Source organism: Nicotiana attenuata, unplaced genomic scaffold, assembly GCF_001879085.1.
Source record: "Nicotiana attenuata strain UT unplaced genomic scaffold, NIATTr2, whole genome shotgun sequence".
Classification (NCBI taxonomy): domain Eukaryota; kingdom Viridiplantae; phylum Streptophyta; class Magnoliopsida; order Solanales; family Solanaceae; genus Nicotiana; species Nicotiana attenuata.
The window spans coordinates 169,435-193,009 of NW_017670952.1; the positions used below are offsets into that span (position 1 = coordinate 169,435).

Sequence of the window (23,575 nt, forward strand, 5' to 3'; positions counted from 1 at the left end):
CCCTGGCCGCATAAGTGGTCATAATACGGCACACCTTCAAGGTGTAAGGAGTGAGCTGATCCGGACACACATTGTAAAAACGGCAAAGCTCCTCCATCAGAGGGTAGATTGGAAGATTGTAACCGATCAAGAACGGGTGCTCATAGAATGTGCAATATCCAGGCCGGTGCACATTGGCATAATCCGTCCCGGCCGGAACCATTTCCACGTGGTCCGGAATATGGTGCGCCTCTCGAAGATCATCTAAATGGGATTGTAATAAAACGCTGTGCTCCCAGGGAAGGTCTGGGTTTTTAGTTGGAAACTCCCTGCGAATATGCATCTCCTTCGGAAGGACGTTGTCTACACTGAGAGGAACAAGGGCCTTCTCCGCCTTTTCCCCTTCGCCACCGGAAGATGGCGGAACCCTAGACGGGGCATTATCTTTGGCCTTTTTACTACTCTGTCCACGTTTTGTCATGATTATACTACGTAAGAAACGAAGCACTGACGATAGGAAGTGTGGTTTCAACAGAAGTGGGAGAGTCCCTCACGAAATAACGGTTACAGGAAAGAAAGACAAAGGAGTAAATTAGAAAATTCTTTCCGAAGGCTTGAAAGTTGAATCGAATCGAACCTCTCTCCTACTTATAGGGATAAGTTGCGCAGAAATCGAAGAGTCATGATTCAAAACATGCGCGGGAAACCAAAATGTCACATCATCCTCTGAATCGCCTCGGGGGCAAATATAATAATGATGCATACAGGCGATGACGTCATTCCAAAAAGGAAGCCGCGCGTCAGTGGCTCAACAACGTCATATATTTCACCTCATTCATATTGCCGCCCCTGGTCGAGGTCAAATTCTCCGCCCATCGAAGACGCCCACCGAATGCGTCTCCAACGAGCGGAGGGACTAACTGTATAGGGTCAAATTTGACCCGCAGCATCTCTACGCCAGTGGGTACGCCCAGTGAGTGTACGCCGACTAACGTAGCGGGTACGACCCGGACGTAGGGACAAAAGCGACATCGTTTAGGACTCAATGTCTTCACTAGGGAGACGTTACCTGTCTTTGTAACTTTTTGATTCTTTCGAGGAAGGTCTCTTATTATATAAAGGAGACCTTCACATCGTAAAGGGGGGACTCTGATCTAATACAACTCTCTCATTTTCTGACTTTCTCTCTCTATCTCTACCTCAAACGAACATATCTTATTGAGTTCATATTATCATTTTGCAATACTAGTTCTACAACAATAATATCACCTTTGCATCTCTAGGTTTATTATATTTGATTACGATTTACCCTTTTCTTACTTTTGATTGTTTTCTAGCTTACAAAGTATATTGTTAACTTTTGAGCCAAACAATAACAATGGTTCCTTATAATTGGAATAGATTTAAAATGATCCTTTAAATATATTTTTGAGTAATTTGGTCAGTTAAATATGTTAAAAGTGAATATTTATTATTGTTATTAAATATTTTAATAAAATCTATTTGTTAAATTCAATAAAAACTATGAAAAAAAGGTAGGCGTCATTTTCTTGGTTACTTCATATGTCATATTCCAATGTCACCATCTGATTGTTAAAAAAAGACATTCTTCCCTCATGAGTGGTGCAAGAATTTTTGACGATAATGTTTTGGACCGCTCATTAAATCATTTAGAATATTATAAACCGCTTTGTAACCAAATAATTATTATGATGGAGTAATAAATACTCTCTTATTTATAACAAAACTTTCCGGATTTCAATTTTAATACTTCCTCTGGTCCACAATAAGTGATGAATTTGCTTTTTTATTTTGGTCTAAAATAAGTGTCCATTTATATAATCAAGAAAGAATTCGATTTATTTTTACAAGATTACCCTTATGTACATATCCCTAAAAACTTTTCTTACTCCTCACATTAAATATTTAATTAAGGGTAGTTTAGTCATATTGTATAAAATTTAATATTTTCTTAATGGGCGTACCAAAAGAAAATTGGTCACTTATTGTGGATCGGAGGGAGTATAAAATTGTCTATTTTAAGGACCCTAAACAAAACCAAAAAAAAAAAAAGAATTTGTAGACCCCTTTCAATTTTAGGAAGGCCAAGTGTATATCTCCAAACACTAACATGACATTTTCAGGCACAAGTTTTTGCAGTTAGTAAAGACTAATAGCCCGTTTGGTCAAGCTGTAAAATTCAGCTTATTTTGAGAAGTATTTTTTTTTAAAAGTGCTTTTCTCAAAAGTATTTTTGGTGAGAAGCAGTTTGTGTTTGGCTAATTAATTTGAAAAGCACTTCTGAGCAGCAATTAATGTTTGGCCAAGCTTTAAAAAACTGCTTCTAAGTGTATTTTTCTCAAAAGTGCTTCTCAAAAAAGTGTTTTTGGAGAGAAGCTACTTTTTTCTGCTTTTCCAAAACTGCTTCTGTTTCTCCTCAAAAGCAATTTTTTTCCTCCCAAAAGGTTGACCAAACACCTCAATTTTTGACCAAAAAAAAAACACTTTTGGGCAAAAAGAAGCTTGGCCAAACAGGTTATAAAGAAGTGTTCTCTCATCTTTCATCTACTTTTAAAATAGTATTTTTAGATGCTACAGAATTTTGACATTTTATACATTACTTTTTATGGATGACAAATATCAAATTCTACCGGCCTCATCCTTGCCTTTCATATTTAACAAAGAAAGGCAAAATGACATGTCAAATCTAATATTTTAGTAGACTTAAACGTAGAACATTACATGTAAACAATATATAATATCAGAGGAAAAAAAATCCGTGTCAAACGTTACACTGCTTTATATATCCAGTGTTTGATTTTGTATTTTGAAACTTGCATAACTAGTTCGCTTATAATTTAATACGCCAATGGATATATTATTTAATTTATACCTAATATAGCAATGAATAACGAAACATAGATTAATTACCAAATGACAAAATTACTCGTTGCTTTTTCCTCAAACAATCATCATCACGCGTTCACGCTAGGGGTGTTAATGGATATTTGAAAACCGACTAAACCGACCGAACCGTACCGAACCGAACCGATTTTTAGGTTTCTTTTAAAGAAACCGTAGGTTTTTATATAAATCTATAACCGTACCGATAATTAGGGTAGGTTTTTTATTTTATAAAAATAAACCGTATAAATTTTACATGTGAAAAATATATTTATATAGTAAGCTTAAAACTAATAAAGGATTAAATTTTTCATTGGGCCTTGGAATTATAAAAACTGTTACAAGCCAACAAGTAATTAAACTCAAAATACTAGTTCCTTAAACCTATTATCCTACTTATACTTAAACTAAGTTATTTCAAGTATCTTTATTAGCAAGACACAAAGTATTCCAGCAATTATGAGTAGCAAACTATAATGTATTGAATATTTCCCTTCATATAATTTAGATTTATCTTTTTTAATATTTAATATAGACTTTATTCTTGAGTCCCAGCTTGGTTAATATCTTTCCACTCGTGTGATTTATATTTTCTTTGCTTTTACTTGGATTCTTTTACATTGTTGTCGAATAGTTGATGTATCTATACTCTAGCCATCTTTCATGTTTTTAATTCATCACCTTATAAACAGTAAAAAAGTCTAGAGAGTTTTGCTAAGTCCTATAAAAGAACGCATGTTATTGTATTCTACTTTTACTGGTGAATTTTACATGAACATTTAAAAAAATACCGGAAAAAAAATTAACCGAACCGTACCGATACCGAAGTGAAACCGACATGATTGGGACGGTTTCGAAAAAGTCTAATTTTGGTTATGAATAATAGAATAACCAAAAAATTGGTATGGTACAAATTTTATAAAATAACCGGCCGAGCCGAACCATTGACACCCCTAGTTCACGCTTTCAATTTTATTAAGTTTAAATATAAACATATATTACAATAATTTATCATCTATATCCCATATTTGGTTTAGAAAATATAAAATCAAATGTTCGATAAAAATTAATCCTTAAATTATAGTTATTGTATTATTAATTCGTGCACTATTAATCCTTGTATTACAGTATATGGCTAACTTTTTTCTAAATCAAAAGACCCATATAAGAGCACTTTATCATTTTAAGTGCTACTATTGCCTAGTATGAGCCTAATATCACAAGTTGCATAAAAGAGAGTAATTATCACGGGTTAATAACTCGAAGTAATGAGACAATTTGGTTTGGTGGAAAGACGATGAGTATGAAAATACAAAAGGCATTAATACAGAGATATCGCTTTAAAAGACATAAGAGTAAATAGTTAAATATTACAAATTAGTGATAGTGTTTAATTTGTCTTTACCAATTCATTTTAAGTCATGTATATGGACTATGGTATACTACTAACTTTGGCATGTCTTTTTTAAGTATTTTCTTTCTTCTAATAATAAGTCTCACTATACACCCTTTCGTGCATAACAAAAGGTATACTAACTTTGGCATGTCTTCTTAAGTCATGTATAATATACTAACTTTGGCCTCCCCGTCTTTTAGTAGTTTTTTCCTAATTATCTATTTATACACCCTTTCGTGCAACCCATGTGATTATTCAGTTAGATAAGAAAGAAAAAGTTCTTATATTTCGTGTCATTGGAAAAATCGTTTAATTGTAAAAAAGTATTTTAGTTTATTAAGAAAAGGAAATTAGAGAAATATTTGTTCCAACATCCAAAAATAAGAAATAAAGAATTGATACAAAAATTTTCATTGGTTTAACGGCTACCTTGACTAAAATAGTTTATATTTTATAATAAAGTCTAGCGAATTGAAGTGAGAAAAGTGGGTAGAAAATAACTACTAGTACTACTTTATGGGTTATTGTAGCTTGTAATGACTTTATTTTGCACTTAACTCTGAACTTTAAGTTTCGGCGTGCTACCTTTAGGAGATAGGTACTTGTAAAACAACAAACTCTGTTTAATTCCATAACGGGGTTTGTGGAGGATTGTGTGTACGCAAATGATATCTCTACCTATCAAAGGTACAGATGCTATAAGTATTTATAATAGAGTTCTAAAAGGATATAAAAAAACTTGTTACGCAGATAATATCTCTACCTACCTACAAGTTTGGTGAAATGAGAAATTGGTCATTTCCCATTAGTTCTTCTATTGATAAAAGTTTTGCACACACATTAAAAATATGCTTGTGTATATTTGATATATATATATATATATATATTAGAGCATTGGCGGCTCACGAACATTGGAGGCTTAAAGCCATACTTTTTTAAAGGCCTTAAACTTAAAAAAAAAAAAAGAGTCAAACTTTATAGTTGACATATGTAAATACAAACAAATAATAATAAAAAGTAATATACCACTATGAGGTAAAAAGCTAAAAATAAAAAAATTCAAATTTACAAAAAAAAAAATATTAGAAAGTTAGAACAATAGAATCTGATTCTAGAATTCATAACTTAATACATCAAAATAAAACTTCATTGTTGCTGCAATGCTGAAAATGAAAAAGAAGCAATTATTATTTATTCAACATCTTTTATTCGTAAATATTTATACTCATCCCTCTGGGAGTTTACACCTAACTAAATATTTAATCTTAAGAATGAACAAATCAAAGTGAAAATGATATTACTCGACAACGGTTAAGCGCTCAAAAATATATATATATGCGAGACATATGTCTTATATTCATTGCCTTGCTATAAATATCCTATGCAAATAAGTTTTTATCATTTTTCATCCGTTATTTTGTAGAAAATAGACAACTTAGAGAAAAAAAAAAGAATATAAAATATAAGTTTTATTATGAGAAAGAAAACAAGAAGTATATTAATGTTAGAATGTAAATTAGTTATAAATCACCCTAAATCACATTGGCTAAATAATTTTCTATCTTTTTATGAAAATCTTATACTCTTTTACCATAAATATTCAATATATTTTGGAAAAGATTACCATAAAATTAACCTATCATTAATTAAAAATAGGGCCCTAATATTTGTAAAAATTGTACGGGGCGCCCTATTTGGTCGCCCCCATTTAAACTATATCAATTTTTTTTGAAAAGTTTTAACTTGTATCCATTTTTTAAACAATTTCCGCCCCCTTTCTCCTCCTCCTCCTCCTCCTTTGTTTTCTTCTTCTTCTTCTTCTTCTTCTTCTTTCTTCTGCTGCTGTTGGTGCTGCTATGAAACTTCAGTTCATGGGATGATTGCCATAAATATGTTTATCAGATTATTTAAAAATAAATTATAAATAATTACGTAAGTTAGTAGACAATAATTTGTGAATATTTCCACGTACGGGAAGTTTAAGGTCACACTTAGTGATTCTTTTCATGATACTTCTGTTCTTTTCACGTTTATTTGTTTCCAAAATTTATGATTTAGATACTGTTGGCAATCTGATTATTTTATAGTAGTCCGATTATAACAACTAATGAATCCAGGACAAAAAAACTTCAGCTTATTTAATGCTGAAGTTTTTACAAATGAACTAAATAACTTCAGCATCTTCTGCTGAAATTTTTGAAAAAGCTTATCCAGGACAAAAAAAACTTTAGCTTATTTAGTGCTGAAGTTTTTATAAATGAACTAAATAACTTCAGCCTCTTCTGCTGAATTTTTTGAAAAAGCTTAATGACAAAACTAATGAATCCAGGACAAAAAAACTTCAGCTTTTAGTGCTGAAATTTTTACAAATGAACTAAATAACTTCAGCATCTTCTGCTGAAGTTTTTGAAAAAGCTTATCCAGGACAAAAAAACTTTAGCTTATTTAGTGCTGAAGTTTTTATAAATGAACTAAATAACTTCAGCATCTTCTGCTGAAGTTTTTGAAAAAGCTTAATGACAAAACTAATGAACCCAGGACAAAAAAAGCTTCAGCTTATTTAGTGCAATTACAAACAAAAATTTCAGCAAATAGAGAACAAAACTTCAGCTACTATGCTTAAGTTCAGCAATTACAAACAAAAACTTCAGCAAATAGAGAATAAAACTTCAGCAATTACAAACAAAAACTTCAGCACATTTGGTTCAGCACACTTGCTACTTCAGGCCCATCTACTAGAATGCTGAAATTTTTGCGTGATTGCCTTTGCCACTTCAGTCCCGTATGCTGAAGTTATGCGAAAAAGTGGGTACGCTTGCAATTCTTTTTGCAAATCGGGCACAAGTTAAAACGTGACCCAAAAAGCGAGTGTAGATGCAAATACCTCCTAATATTTGGGGGCCTAAAGGCATTGCTTCATAGGCTTTACCCTCTTGTTCCTATATTCGTTCTTTGTAAAAACTTCTTCGCAATCTAGCGCTTTAATGATGCCCCTTTACTCGGTTTACCTGCACCAAATGGATGTTAAAGTATAGCGTTCTTAAAAGAGCGTTTTATATATATATGTAACTATTTTTTTTAAACACATATTTCGATCACTTGTGTCCAAAAGAACCACAATTAGATTCTGGACTCCCAAGTCTTCACACGCACTTGGAAAATATCTCTATAAAAATAATCTAACAGATAAGACTTGATTTCCATATTACTGAGTATAGTTATTTATTCCGTGATCACGGCAAAACATTACTTTTCTGTCCTTATTTTTATAACAAAATTGGAACTTTTTTTTTTTCCAAATAAAATTAACGCTTAACTTTGAAATATTCTTTCTCAACTTAACCTTAAATAGTTTTTATCACCCTAACCTAATATTGTTCAAGCACCTAGCTAAACATCAAAACAAAAGTAAGGAAAAAGGGTTAAATTTGCTTATATATCATTTGAAGTTGAGTAATTTCATGCAGCGTTGAATTTTATTTTTTAAATATTAGAATTATTGTGAGGAAAAAGTATCTTTTTTTTTCCTTATCCGGAAGGAGCATCAATTTAAGTAATTTTAAATTATAATAATCAATGATAAACATGGGGACTCTTTTCTTCAAAAGATTTGGCCTTATCGAGTCAGACAATTTCCAAATAACAAAGAGTATAAAATTAAATAATTTGAAAAATTCCCCCAAGAGCAAATAAAGTCCAAAAAAAGAGATAAGGAACACCCAAGTTGTTTTCCTTTAAAGACTAGCACTTGGCACATAGGGGTCCACGACAGACAAGAGAATCTAATACTGAAAGAGTAAGGAGTGCCACCTCATCAGATGTGAAAGCGAGTCAGCTTGTGGAGACAGCTAGCATGTGAAAATGAGTCAGCATGTACTTGACACCCGTTTGGCCATACATTTTACCAAAATAAATTTAAATTTAGTTAGCAAACACATGTTTGGCCGTTGATTTTACCTACATTTAACAAAATTCCAAATCCAAAAACCAGATCAATAGCTGGTTTTAGGCAAAAATATCAATATTATATTTTTTAAAAATTGTTCCAAACTTTTGTATTTTGACAAAGCCCATCATTTATTATTTTGAAACAATGTTGCTTCGTTTTCTCGATCATCTGATAGTGTATCATGTACTTTATTATAAAAATAATAATTTTGTACCAAATTTATTTATGTTCAGAATTATGATTTGTAATAATATAATAAATATTATTGATAATGGTACTGTTGTGTATTTGTGATAGTTTTTAGAACTTGTGGGTATAAGTCATGTTTTATGTTTTTCAAAATAAATTTGGGCATATATTTTAAAAATTAATGTCCAAACATATTTTTATCTTCAAATAAAACTTCATCCAAATCAAATTTTTCAAAATAAATTTGAGAATTTATGGCCCATGCTAACTTAAAATCACTCCATATTTTTTACTCGGTCCTTAATATTCGCAATAAAGTCCCTTTAATTTAAATTTGTTTAAAATTCATTTCGCCAAAATTTTTAACGGTAATTCCACTTTAATTGGCCGCTATCATTTACTCCCCCATTTCTTTTTAGTACTATTTATAATAATTCAGTATTAACTTGGCACTTGAAAAAAATCATTTATTTAAAAGTTTGTCGAATTTTGTACACCATTTGTCGACCACCGCATTTGCATTCAAAAATATCTTCTCATTGCATAGAAAGTAACTCCATACCGCCTGTACAAGAACAAGAGCATAAAGTTCAATTTTCTCTTACTTCTTTCCTTTCTAACCTAAACTATCAGACAACAACAAATAGAGCATATTCAGAAAGAACCGTCTCATTTTATACTTTTGTTAATGGTTAGATCTGTACTGCATTTTATCATTTTTCTTTTATAGATCTTTAGTTTGGTTGTTTATTTATATATAGAGAAAGAAAGATTTCATAGTTTTCTAGGTGTTTTGTTAAAATGGCTGATGATAAGAAGTACATAACTGCTGAAGAGCTAAAGAAGCATAACAAAGCAGAGGATTTGTGGATCTCTATACAGGGAAAAGTTTACAATGCGACAAATTGGATTAAGGACCATCCAGGTGGGGATATCCCTATTCTTAATCTGGCTGGCCAAGAAGCAACTGATGCATTCATTGCTTTTCATCCAGGTACTGCTTGGAAATATCTTGATAAGTTCTTTACTGGCTATTATTTGGAGGATTACGAGGCATCTGAGGTATCTAAAGATTATAGGAAACTTTGTTCCGAGTTTGCTAAAGCTGGTTTGTTTGAAGAGAAAGGTCATGGGGTGATTTATTCCTTATGTTTTGTAGCATTTTTGCTTTTCTTGACTGTTTATGGTGTTCTTTATAGTAATAGTTTCTGGATTCGTATGCTTTGTGGGGGGTTATTAGGGTTGGCTTGGATGCAGGTTTCTTACTTGGGTCATGATTCTGGTCATTATTTAATCATGACAACTCGTGGTTTCAACAAATTGGTACAAATTCTAGCAGGGAATTGCATTACTGGGATTAGTATTGCTTGGTGGAATTGGACACACAACGCCCATCATGTGGCCTGCAATAGTCTAGATTATGACCCTGATCTTCAGCACTTGCCTGTTTTTGCTGTCTCTACTAGTCTGTTTAAATCATTGTACTCTACCTTCTATGGAAGAGAGCTCACATTCGATTCCCTGGCTAAATTCTTCGTCAGCTATCAACATTTTACGTTCTATCCGATTGTCTGTGTTTCGAGGGTGAATCTGTTTATCCAGACATTGTTGCTATTGTTCTCAAGGAGAAAAGTGAGTAATAGACTTATGAACATATTGGGGATCATGGTTTTCTGGACTTGGTTTCCGCTTCTTGTTTCCACCTTGCCTAATTGGACAGAGAGGGTGTTATTTGTCCTCATAAGCTTTGCTGTGACAGGGATTCAACACGTTCAATTCTGTCTGAACCATTTTGCTGCAGATGTCTATGTTGGACAACCCAAGGGGAACGATTGGTTCGAGAAACAAACAGCCGGGACTATTGACATTGCTTGTTCTCCTCAGATGGATTGGTTCTTTGGAGGATTGCAGTTCCAGCTTGAGCATCATCTCTTCCCAAGGCTGCCTAGGTGCCAATTGAGGAAAATTTCTCCTATTGTACAGGATCTATGCAAGAAGCACAATTTGCCCTACAGGAGTTTGTCTTTCTTTGAGGCCAATAGGTGGACAATAAGGACACTCAGGGTAGCGGCAATGCAGGCTAGAAGTTTGCTATGGGAAGCTGTTAATACTCATGGCTAATAATTTTGTGCACGGTATTGAAGATCTTCCTAAGTCTGTTTATTCTCATTACAATTGAATAATGTCTATTTGAATTTTTGTTTCTGGATTGGAACAAAGAGTGAATTTTTGTGATTTCTGTTTCAGGAACATCCTTAAAATTCTTTCAGCATATGTTTAATGAAGAAGAAAACATGATTTAGGAGCATCTATTTGGACTTATATAGTTCATATCAATATATTTATAAATATTTTGCCTCTTTCTATGGTTTCTCGTTAGTATGATCAGATTATCCTTTGGTCAAGGGATGAGACTTTTAGCTATAACATTGTAATTCAGGGAAACTTTTAAAATTTATGGGCACATTTCATGACCAAATTTGTCTAACAGTATTGTATTTCATTATATTCATTATCCCGGAGAATTTAAGTTTACTACCAATATGAGTTAACAAGAAGAATTGGAGTTGAGAGACTAGTTTTGGAGTGTGTACATAGAAAGGGAGTAAACGTGCCTTAACATTAGCCAGTTTGATCATTATAATTCTTTGGACCATAGCATAATCCCTCCTTGTTATATGTTAGTACTTGTAAAGTTATAAATGACTTCCCGCTTAAGGGCGTCTCGATAAAATTAGTGGCTCAAAAAGTTAATTTTTAGTTGGTGTCATGAACACATACATATATATGCAAGAAGTTAGTGTCGCCCTTCTTTTACATACTTGTTTATAGTGTAGTATTTTTACAAAGAGATAAAACCATTAAGTTCACAACATACATCTAATAGTATATTATTATTTATTTAATTCAAATTAATAAGATATTGGCCATGTGTTTGCATTATATTAACGTGGATTCCTGTTGTAGGAATTTTTTTTGTTACTAATATGAAGATTTTAATAGTTTAATTTAAAGTTCTAAAAAATTTTTACTGTCTTTTAAAAAATTTCTTTATAAAAATTTTGTATTTCTTTTTTCTTTATTCCACAAACTTTAGTATCTTTAAAGGAAAAATCAAATTATAAAATCTACTAAGTATTAAAAATTTTAGATGCTACTGCAACCAATTTCTTACACCAGTTAAATCTTCATTGAGAAAATGATTAGTAAACTATTACTGTATTTGTTTCGAGCACAAAACCATGGATAAGAGCGCGAGGCTTTAATAACGAAAAGAACTATCCTCCGTTCCAAAAGGGAAGTTTCTAGTTGAGCTTGGATGGGTTTTTAGATTTTTCTGCCCCATTAGCTGTTGTCTACCTTTTTTTTTCTTTCTTTTTTAATTATTTTTTTCCCACTGTATACATTGCATTTACATGGGATATTACATAAGGAGCGGACCCCTTGATCTGTTTTTCAATCACTTCGAAAGGTTTCTATTGGATTTAACAGACTAACTTAAGGGTAGAAGTCTTTGAACAAAATGTAGAGAGTTGCGACGAGCGCAAAACTGATGTGTAAAAATTAAGCTTGCTAGTTAGAGATAGTATAGATTATTATCATTTTTACATGGATTGGATTACATAATGTTAATGGATAGATTGCACAATGTTCAAGTAATTTCTGAATTAAATGCTATCTAGAATGATCAACACATTGATTTGGAATAATTACTAATTACAGTTTACGAACTAAATTAAAAGCAAGTAAAAATTGATCATATGAACTAGAGACTAGACCAAACTTGGGTTATTATCCATATGAGAATTAAGGGCATGACATGATTGGCCAAGACTACTATCTGGGAATTGATATTGTTAAAATTCACTTTTAGTGTGCTATTAATTCTCACGAAATCAATAGGTTATTAGCTTATTCTTTTGAACAGATTTCTCTTTCGATTAAACCTAAACCTTTCAAGTCAACTAACGTGAAGTGCGGTGAAAATATACAAGAATTTGTTAGTAAAAATAATCTAAGAGAAACTTCTCGCAAATATTTTTCAATCTTAATTTAAATAGTAGATCACAAAGCTCTTTTGATTATTTAAAGAACTACCAATTAAAATTAAGGATGTGTTGTAACAATATTCAATATTATGTTTCTCTTTCAATTAAACAAGATAACGAATAAAATCACAAAACTTATTTATGAATTCCGCTTCGACATCACCTGGTAGAAATTAATCCGGGACCGATGCTAGTAGTTAGATTCAATATTCAAAAAGTCTTAAATAGAAGCCAAATCCAGTAAAGCCTCTCATTATTATTATTTCACTTTTATGCTTCAATCAGGCCTATATTCGCATCAATACATGTTCCTATGCCCATTCCAATCTTGTCTAACTTTGCTAACTCCCCCTTCTCAACCCGTATCTTGTTCGTTCTGGAAACACGTACCTTGACAAGCCCCACGATGCTTCTGGCAGCCATCATCGCAGGGACGAAGAGATTCCCAAGACCATAATTATAGACTCATTCTGCACCAGCCCACTAGCAAAACAAAAGGCAAGGAACTTCTTTGACTAGTATAGTATCGGGAACATGCCTAGAAGAGGATTTCAGAATTCCGGAGGCGCGCAAAGAGTCAAAGCTCCTCCAATAAATTCAAGCAAAAAAAATAATAATAAAATTCATGAATAACAACCAAGTCACCAAATCATGTTAAACTCTAAGGTAACTATTCCATAGCAATGGAGGAAGTCGTCACATAATGGTTAAGAAATATAAAAACCATCCAAACTAACTTTCACGATACAAACTCTCGTATTGAATCGATCATTCATGAGAAAATTGATGAATTCTTGTGTTTCCACGCCTTAGCCGCTCTCCAAAGCTCTCATAATCGTTTCTAGGTCAAACTCCCTTCAAAAATCATATTTATAGTATATTTATATCGAGTATGGGCGAAACGGGACCAAAACACACTCTCTAAGCTGGACTGGGAAAACTGGGCGAACTTTTACATAGGCGCGCCGCCCTGCATCTCGCATATATGGGATTCTCGAAGGCCTCGCCAAATTCCCTCTTCTGAACATTTCCACTGCCGCGTCGCCCCCTGGCGACGCGCCATGCGGCACGGTAGTGTATTTGCTGCACTTCAGCTCTTTCTTCACCTTTTGACATTCATACTTGGTCCTCGAACCCCGAACACAATCTCGATTTAATTGCATGAACTTCTACCCAGACTTCGAATCTCTATTTCATCCATTTTAGCTCCAGAACTGCTACTCAACTCGGAATCACATCCTACATAGTATAACACACAATAAGTACAAAGTACTCTCGGTTAGGCTCAAACACAACTAAAGTACAGTAATTAGAGTGCAGAAAACTTGAGAATTCCTAGCCTACCTTCAAGTTGAAGTAAGAAAGTGCTAAGAAAATGCTAAGTAGAATAATTTAAGGTGTAAATCGGGAAGTAGCTAATAATTTAGGAGGTTAAAATCTCTTGCTCTTAATAATTCCATATAGACTAAGGTTATAAAGGAGTTCCAAATGAAGTACAAGCATGGCGAATTGAACAAATAGGTCAATTGCGCAAAAGGGTTTTAGAATATCAAGCGATGTTGATATGTTATATGCATATATTATATTATATCGTTAGACATCAATAGCTTTTGGCCTGTAAAGAAGTCTCAACACTCGGAAGAGAATAATTAGGAACCGGCCAACAACAAAGAAATTTGATGCTCACATACTTGTATTTAGGGGTGTACGTGAACCGGGTTGGTTCGGTTTTAATCAAAACTAAACCAAACCAATTATATCGATTTGGATTGATTCAGTTTTGTCGGATTTTTTGTTACTTGAATATTATTTCAATCTTGCTTTGTTAATTTTTTATAAGTAAATATATGTTTAGTAAAAATATAAAAAAAATTGACAGACATATTATCTACTAAAATATTCTTATGGGAGAATTTTTTTAGTAACACATACTGTCGTTTGACAATAATTTTTTGTTGATGTACACTTTAAAGGTTAACTAAATTTAGTAATTAAACATAAAAATCAATATGATACTTAAATAATAATAATCGCTTCACATTTGAAAATGATATAAGAATTTAATAGATCTTAACATATGATACGAATATGAAAGAACAAAGAGATTAACGCATTTTAGTAACACTTGATAAGCAAGTGATCACACAATCCATTATTTAAGGTTTATAAATATAGAGTATTTCATATTCTATCAAATATTATATCCCGCAAGAGAATCCTAAATATTTCTAGATATTTTGTAAAAAAAATTATTTATAAAATCTTAAATGTATATATAAAAACTATATGTTTATATGTCGAGTTCAGGTTCTTTTTACTCAGTGCCAAACTAAATTAAATCAAACTTAATCGGATTTCTGAATCGATAGGTTTGACTTTTTGATTTGATCGGTTTTCCGGTTCGGTTTGTACACCACTGCAATTGTATCAACCCTTATAACGGGAGGGAATTTCCCTTTGAAGTGGAAGAGGAGTCTTCTCGAGTCAAATTAAATTGAAAATAGGTTTTTCTAAAAAGTTATTTTCCACGTGTCAATTATTAATTCATTGCTTGGTGTGTGAAAATCACACACTTCATTTTCTCAGAGATTTTCATTTTTGTCTTTAATTATACACTTTTAACTATCTTCAAGTATGTTGGTTAATGGAAGAAGAAATGGCTTCTTTCATTCAGAGAGGGGCTTAAGGCAGGGAGACCCTCTCTCCCCTTCTCTCTTTATTTTAAGTGCTGAAATTTTTTTACAAATGTTGAACAAGCTAACTAGTAGAGTGGGCTACAAAAGTTTTTACATGAAGGCTAACTGTCCTAAAGTTAATCATCTTTCTTTTGCAGATGACACTATTCTATTCTGTAATGGAAACAAGAGGTCCATGAGATTGGTATTGAGCACCTTAAAGGAATATGAGAAGATCTCTGGGCAGCTCATCAATAAGAACAAGAGCTGCTTTGCAATGAGCTACAAGACCAGCCTGGTCACTATCAACAGAATGAAGGCTATCACTGGCATGAAATATCAAAAATTCCCTTTTAAATACTTGGGATGTCCTCTCACAATAGGGAGAAAGAAGATCGAATTTTATTCAGATATTGTGAACAAAGTCATTGGAAGAATCAAAGGTTGGCATACCAAACTCCTCTCAACTGGAGGAAGAGCAATTCTCATTAGACATGTCCTCCTAGCTCTCCCTATTCACTTCTTGGCTGCTGTGAACCCACCAAAAGGAACTATAGAGCTCATTGAGAAATTTGTAGCAAGATTCTTCTGGTCTGGAAAAGACAGTGGAGGAAAGTATCACTGGGCTGCATGGAAAAATTTGTGTTATCCTTATGATGAAGGAGGAGCTAATTTTAGGAGGCTCATTGATACCTGTAAGGCCTTTAGAGCAAAGTAGTGGTGGAATCTGAGAACTTCAGACTCTCTATGGGGATCTTTCATGATTGCTAAGTACTGTGAGTCGAATCACCCTATTACCATTAAGTGGAATAAGGGGATCTCGCAGAATTGGAAAGCCATATGTGACATCAAAGAAGAAATGGAGCTCAATATTGTCTGGAACATTGGAAAAGCAGATGTCTCCTTCTGGTTTGACAATTGGTGCCTATTAGGTCCTCTGTACAAGACTACTACCTATGAGGTCCCATTACCAAACATCAAACTGAATGAGATTCTTCAGAACAACACCTGGAACTGGAACTCCCTCACCATTCAACCAAATGAAGGCACCAAATCTCATCTATTATCCTTAGGCATTGAATTGGAAAACAATTGCTATGATAAAGCCAATTGGAGCCTTTCCAAATCAAGAAAATTTACCATAAGCTCCACCTGGAATGCTATTAGGCAAAGAAAAGACCACAATCCTCTCTATAAGAACTTATGGACTAAGAACATTCCTTTCAAGATGTCTTTCCTCCTATGGAGAGCAGTTGGTAACAAACTCTGCACTGACAAGAGTGTGGCCAGGCTTGGAATTGCTCTACCTCCCCAATGCTATTGCTGTAACTCTACCAATAGTCGAACTGATCTGGAAAACACTAACCACATATTCTGCCAAGGTGAACTTGCAAGGAAGATATGGAGGAGTTTTGCGAGGCCATTGGGTATTGGTTGGAATTTCAATAACTTGAACATGACCCTTCTAACTTGGTGGAACCACAAATCATCCAATCCAATCTCGAGATACATCATGAAAAACCTCCCACCTATCATTTGTTGGGAAATTTGGAGATCAAGATGTGGCAACAAATATGAAGGGACTAGACCCTCAATGTATAGAATCTGTTCTAATATCACTTCTTTTATCTTGCAGATGGTCAAGAAACAGTTTAGTAGAGTACACAATGGAGACAACTGGAGCAGTTTATACGCAGCTTGTGAAGCACAGATCCAACAGACAAGCAGTATCACAGTGCGATGGCTCAGACCACTTGCGCAAATAGTCAAGCTGAACAGTGATGAAAGTTTCACTAACGGGCAATGTGGAGGGGGAGGAATTATTAGAAATCAAGAAGGAAAGTTCATCATGGCATACTCCATCCCTCTAGGAGCAGGCACCAGCAACTACGCAGAAGCAGAAACACTTCTCTTTGGACTGACATGGTGTGCGGACAGAGATCTCAAGATGGCTATAGGAGAGTCTGACTCGCTCCTAATAGTCAATTATGTCAAAAGGGAGTGGAAGTCACCATGGAACATCAGCAAGCAAATTAAAGAGATCCAGAAAATGATTGAAGATCACAGCTTCAACATCAATCACTGCTTCAGAGAAGCCAATAGACCTGCAGATAGTTTAGCAACTCTGAGTCATAGAATTGAGGGAAACATGATCTTGAACCTTTTCTCTGATCTCCCTAACCATGTAAAGGGCCTAGTAAATATGGACAAATGGGGCTTACCTACCTTTAGAATTAAGCACACAAAACCCTCTAACATCATCTATGATCCTCCTTGAGCATGCTCTGTTTTTGTTATCCTTTAACTAGGATATAGAAGATTAGTCACATCTCAATGATCATGTACAAAGTTTGGGATGCCAAACTCAAATTTTAACTTTTTGCACATCAATGATCAATGGTGACTGTTTAATAAAAAAAAAAAAGTATTCAATCGGTAAACCTTTTGGATAACATGTCTAAATAAAAAAATATGGACAAGTTTGAGGGGTTGTCTATGTATTTGGCCTTCTTTTTTCATAAAACAAGATCCTATCTCAAACTAAGACAGGCTTGCTCCATCTTAACTTCCTCAATTACTCTACAATACTACCTTAGTTTGGTGTTGTGTTCATGCCTATTTTCAAAAATTGAAAGTTTTATTCTTTTATTACTCCCTATCGATAACAAAAAAGAAGTGGAAAAAAAATGTGGCAGGAGTTAGCATTGAGCCCACAAATTTTTGTCAAGCGAATATTTTATGTAAAAATAAATAAACCTTCTAGTTTTGTCAAGAGTTCTTTTAGCATAAGGTCATTTGACTTTATTCAGGCGTAGTATCTAAAATACTAATTTGACAATAATAAAATAAGGCATGTCTATCTTAAGATTGATGAATAAAATTTTCCTTTAAAACTATTCTAACCTAATTTGGAAAGGAAATCCTCCAACCAAACAGCTGACTTCCATGACCATATATTTAGTAATTTTAACTCATTACTACCTCCTACGGGTGTTGGACCATTGTTGACAATTCATCACTTTAAAATTATTCAAAGTGCCTTTGCATAATTTATGATCGTAGGTCATGCCAAAGTTTATATAATAAATATGCCGATCACCCCACGTTACTTTGAACTTTACAATTGGAAAGTGCCAAGTGGGACATGTAGCATAATGCCAACAGAATTTATTTAATCTTTTATTATATGTGAAACTGAGTCAACAAGTGGTGACACCCACTTCTTTATTTTTTTTTTCTTCTTAAAAAACAAGTCAAAATATTCAAATACTATTATTTTTAGACCCCGTCTAGGTACATTTCTCTCTCTTAAAATATCTATTTTAGGCATCGAACCTTCTTCTCTAAGCATCGACTAAATCCAGATACCACTTTAGAAAAAAGAATAAGACACAATGTCCAATTTTCTCTTAGGTTATTTAATTCAGGCACAGTCACATCTCTCTCCTCCTCTTTTTTTTTTTTTTTTTTTTCCAGACACAGTCACATCCAGATGCAGATTTAGGAGTTTGATTTTATAAGTTCTCTATTTTAGAACAATAATTTCAAGTGCTAATAATTGGATTTATAATTTAGTGTGCATATTAAATAAATTATCCAAAACATATTTTGGATTGGGCTAAAACTACTAAATTCTATCAAACCCATATATTCAAGGTGACATCCAGTGTTTTAAAAGGTGGGGGCGTAAGGCGAGGCGTTTTACCTATGATGAGGCGAGGCGCAAGCCCTGAGACATGAGACGTAAGTCCCACGAATCTTTAATATTTTACTAATTTCAAGAATTTTAAGATAGTTTAAAATAAAAAATTATAAAAATTACATTAAAATCACAAAATTATAACAAATAATCTATTTAAAATATATATAAATTATAATTCAACTATGAATAATACGAAAAGTATGACATTATATCTTAATATGCAAATTAGCTGCAACGTCATTACAACTCAAACATCAAAAGTAATGTATACGATGCGAAATCTTATATGTATCTCTTAAGGAGTAATGAATCTTGAAAGAATTTCGACATTATAATTTGATTTTTTTAAATATCCCTTTTATTTAATATGCTCTCTATTTGAAAGAAAATTTATATAAAAACATAATTCACAATTTAAATATGATTCTCTAGCATAATTTGTTTTTAAGTTTTAACAAGTTAATAAAGTGACACATAATTCACCATACTATACCATGATAACTAATTATTTGTAAATAGTTACTACTCCGCTAATACTGAGCTATTAAATCAATAAGTATTGTATCTCATAAACGTGAAAAAAATAATATTTATGAAAATAATTACAAAAAAAAAAGTTATGGACTATTATATAATAAAGACATAACAAAAGTTAATACATAAATACTTTTAAATGAAAGATTTATTTAAAATTTACGATCATAGCATTAAGTGCAATAATTTTTATTTTAATTATGACATAAAATACTCTCAACTTAATGATTTATGATTAAGAAAAAAGTAATTTTGAATAGTCAACGATTTATTAAGAAACTTTGAGGATTTACAAGGTTAGTTACACACAATTGTATAAAGTTCTATTAGGCGAGCCCAGTACGCTGGGCGTTGAGCGTGTCCAGGGCGTAAGCCCCGACGGCCGAGGCGTAAGTCTCACGGAACTAAACCCCACACATAAGCCCAAGGGCGTTTTATGAGTGCTCCGCCCTAGGGCGAGCCCCGGGCGAGTCCCAATTCTACCTTTTAAAACAGAGGTGACATCCACCCGGAAAGAACTACATCAAAACCACTCCATCTTGTACTTTTGATTCGTTAATATAAATAAGGGGGTTGGTTTGTTGTTAATGGTTATATTCCTTCTGCATCTATCATAGTTTGGTGTTTGTTTGTTACAACAGGTGATTCCATATTATAACAATAAGAACAACAATAATAACAACAACAAATCCAGTAAATTTCTACTAGTGGGAGTCTAAGGAAGGTAATTATATATACGCAGCCTACCCCTACTCTTGAAAGACAAAAAGTGACGTTAATTAGAACAAAAATTAGACATTAACACTTTACTTAGGCAAGAAAGACAACTTACATAATTTGTTTCCTTATATGTATTTGGCAATTGCAAGTAAGGCGTAACTAGAAGAGCACATTCATCCTTTTGGACATAAAAGTATCAAATTGTGAACGCCGATGAATACAATCTTAACATATATGAGACTGAGTCAACATATGGTGACAGCAACTTCTTTTTTCTCGAAACGAGTCGATTTTTCGTAAATTACGTAGAATTTTATGTACACATTACGTGAATTTACGCATGAGACTATGCAGGTAGTATACATTTCATTTTCTATTTAAATTAATATTCACTTTGCATTATTTACCCAAGGTTAGCAAAGCAGCAGACTATTTTTATTTAAATATAAGCTTAATAATCAACAAGGGATATATCCATCTTAAAGATTATAAATTTCCATAGCTATATTTCCAACCAAATGAAATTCGCTTTCTGTTCTAGTAATTAAGAAAATAATAATAAGGGATCATGCCAAAATAATATGGCAATCACCACATGCTGTTGTCTACAACACATTACTTAGAACTTCAACAGAAGCAAGAAAACTTAGATATTTTTCAATTGGCAGCAAGTAGGACATAACAATAAATTCGCGGAAAAAGTCGCACAATGCCTATGGAATTTACTAATCTTAATATAGTGAAACTGAGTCAAGTATTTTTAGACCAGCCGTCTTGGCACATTTCTCTCTCTTAAAATATCTGCTTTAGGCATCGAAACTTCCTCTAAGTATTGACGGGCCATTCAACAGGGAGATTCTGAAATTGCAAAGGCTTGATTTAATCAAATCGTTGAATGTTGAAAATATGCTATAGCGCTTACTCCCAATAATGTTGAAGCGCATAATTAGTTGAAGATCACGAGACGAGGAAGTTCACAATATTGTGAAATTTTTTGTGTCCTTACGAATATTGAGTTTAAATTATATACAATTTAGTGTAAAAAAATTCACATCACCAAGTTATTTTTATTTGTTGTATTATGTCATATGTCGTATTTGTAAGATCACAAATCTCATATTTTATGAAAACTTACCTATAAATATTCTTTAGATAACTTTTTTTGTGTAAAATAATTTTTATATTGGCGATATATATAATTTAAATTCATCAATATTATGATGCGCGCATTACTATAGATGGACAGAATAGTATGAAATTTGGAACGCCGGGCAACGCAATCTTAATTGACGTGAAACCGAGTCAACAAATGGTGACAACCACTCCTTCTTTTTCTCAAAACGAGTCAAATTTTTTGTTATTTACCGTTTTATACGAATTGTAATGGCTTATTAGCTCAACTCACTCTATATGTGAACTTGACTATAGGGTTTTAGAGGTTCTAAGGATTCTATTATAATATTTATGTTTATTTTGCGTTAGGTAAACAACAACAAAATTCAATGTATTCCCATAAATGGGGTCTGGATTATTGTGCGTCAGACCAAATACATAAATAGGTAGCCCTCAAAGTTGCCAAATTTTTTCAGCATAAGCACCTCAACTGACTTTAACCTATTAGACACCTAGTAAAGATATGTTTAAAATATGCCAATTGTAACGCACCTTTAGTTTAAGCTCATAAAATTTAAAATTATTTTTTGTATTTTTAAGCTCAATAATTAAAACATATAAAATGAGATTAATGAAGTATTTAAATTTATACATATATACACACAAACACACACGATATCCGTTTGTGTTAAGTGATAATAGGTGAATTTGACTATAATCACACCCTAAATAATCACCTTCTTGTGTAGTTTTAATGCTAAAAGTGATGACAAAATGCTCTTATTAGTGCTTTTCATGATTTGTAGGTGATATATGTATAAAGACGGCTAAGGAGCAGTTTTGGAGTCAAAAGTGATGAAAAAGAGGCCAACTGTGAAATTTCCTAAGTGACCCGTGCAAAAACAGGCCGAAGATTCAGAGAACTGGATCCACCGCGGTTTCACCGCGACCGCGGCAGAACCGCGGTGGGAAGCAGCTGCAGAAGTTCAGAGATTCCGCGAGGGTGTTTGGCCGCGGTTCTACCGCGACCGCGGCAGAACCGCGGCAGGCGCAGAAACTTCAGGGACCAAAGTGTCAATTACGGGATTTTTAGACCTAAACCCTATTTAAAACATTAGACTTCGCCCAAGAGAGGCATGTATTGATTTTTTAGGTTTCTTAGCAAGGAAAAAGATTGTGAGAAAATACTCTAAACATCTTTCTTCTTTTCTTTTGATTTTATGATGAATTCAATCTTAGTTTATTTTTCCATAGCCATGAGTAGCTAAATTCCTTGTCTAAGGCTTTGATGGAACCTATTGGGTGATGAACTTCTTGTTTATGTGAATACAAATTGCTAGTTTAATATTTATTTGTTCAACTTCGTGTTCGTTGTAGTTAATTGACAGGATCCTCAATTAGCTGTGCCTATTTAGTGTGCATAACTTGGAAAAGAGTGCATATTTAGGGTATTGTTGAACAACACCACTCCTAGATTATTAGAGGAATCTATAATTGCGGGTTTAAAGGCGGGATTAGGAATAACGAAGCCTTGGGTGCTATCTAAATTGAATTGTGCTAAATAAAGTAAGCTAGTGTATCTCGGGAGAGTGCAATAGTAAATTACTGTGATTACTCGGGAGAGATTTACGGTAAGATTAGCGTTCATGATTGATAGAGATGTGTTGGTAAATTTGTATGAGCATAAACAGAAGGGATTCCATCAATAGGGGAAATCATTGCCTTAGCTGTTTCTCATAATTGTTTACAACCTTTATTTTTACTTAGTTACAGCCATTTAGTTATTTGCAAGCTAGTTGTTAAAGAACACTCAACTGAGATTTGAATATTTGGGAAGCTGGTTCTGAAGACTTAGTGGGTCTGAAGATAACGGTTGATAGGTTAACTCTCTGTGGATTCGACCCTGGGCGTAATACTCGGGTTATATTTGCAACGTCCGCAGAGTCCTTTTTATAAGGCATAGTTGGGCGTGATCAAATTTTGGCGCCGTTGCCGGGGAGTTAACGGAATTATCAATTGCCATTGACAGAAATACAATGATTCTTGTTGTAGTCAGTCTTCTCTCTACCAACTTTTTCATTGAAAATTTGACGGTTGTTGATCTGGGTGCACAGGTGCATGCCTAGAAATTCTACGAGGACTGGAGAACTGCTTGAAGGACTCTCGGACCCCGAAAAGACATTTCGGGCATTGAATCGTGCAAACAAAAGACTTCAAAAATCATAACAAATACACCAACTCGAAATTGACATGGGCGACATAAACGATCCCAACGTGAACGTCAGGAATGAGCAATTGGCACCTCCTGTGCCTGAGGGTGCACTTTATGACTGGGCACAACCCACAGCTGACAATCTGGCCACT

General features: G+C 33.5%; 2 protein-coding genes across 2 annotated transcripts; both read left to right on the top strand.

Moving 5' to 3' along the window:
- The first annotated feature begins 8,901 nt into the window (after positions 1 to 8,901).
- On the top strand, positions 8,902 to 10,896 carry LOC109244746 (delta(8)-fatty-acid desaturase-like). Its single transcript, XM_019411885.1, has 2 exons — positions 8,902 to 10,552; positions 10,665 to 10,896. Exon 1 carries the CDS (start codon positions 9,219 to 9,221, stop codon positions 10,536 to 10,538), a length of 1,320 nt encoding a protein of 439 aa, XP_019267430.1. The 5' UTR covers positions 8,902 to 9,218; the 3' UTR covers positions 10,539 to 10,552; positions 10,665 to 10,896.
- A 5,104-nt stretch (positions 10,897 to 16,000) lies between these two features.
- On the top strand, positions 16,001 to 17,419 carry LOC109244738. The gene has a single exon (XM_019411878.1). The coding sequence runs from the start codon at positions 16,001 to 16,003 to the stop codon at positions 17,417 to 17,419; it is 1,419 nt and encodes a 472-aa protein (XP_019267423.1).
- Positions 17,420 to 23,575: the final 6,156 nt, after the last annotated feature.

Bases quoted from the DNA above. Each gene is read 5' to 3' on its own strand.
- LOC109244746 (XM_019411885.1), top strand. From the start codon at position 9,219: ATGGCTGATGATAAGAAGTACATAACTGCTGAAGAGCTAAAGAAGCAT.
- LOC109244738 (XM_019411878.1), top strand. From the start codon at position 16,001: ATGGAGCTCAATATTGTCTGGAACATTGGAAAAGCAGATGTCTCCTTC.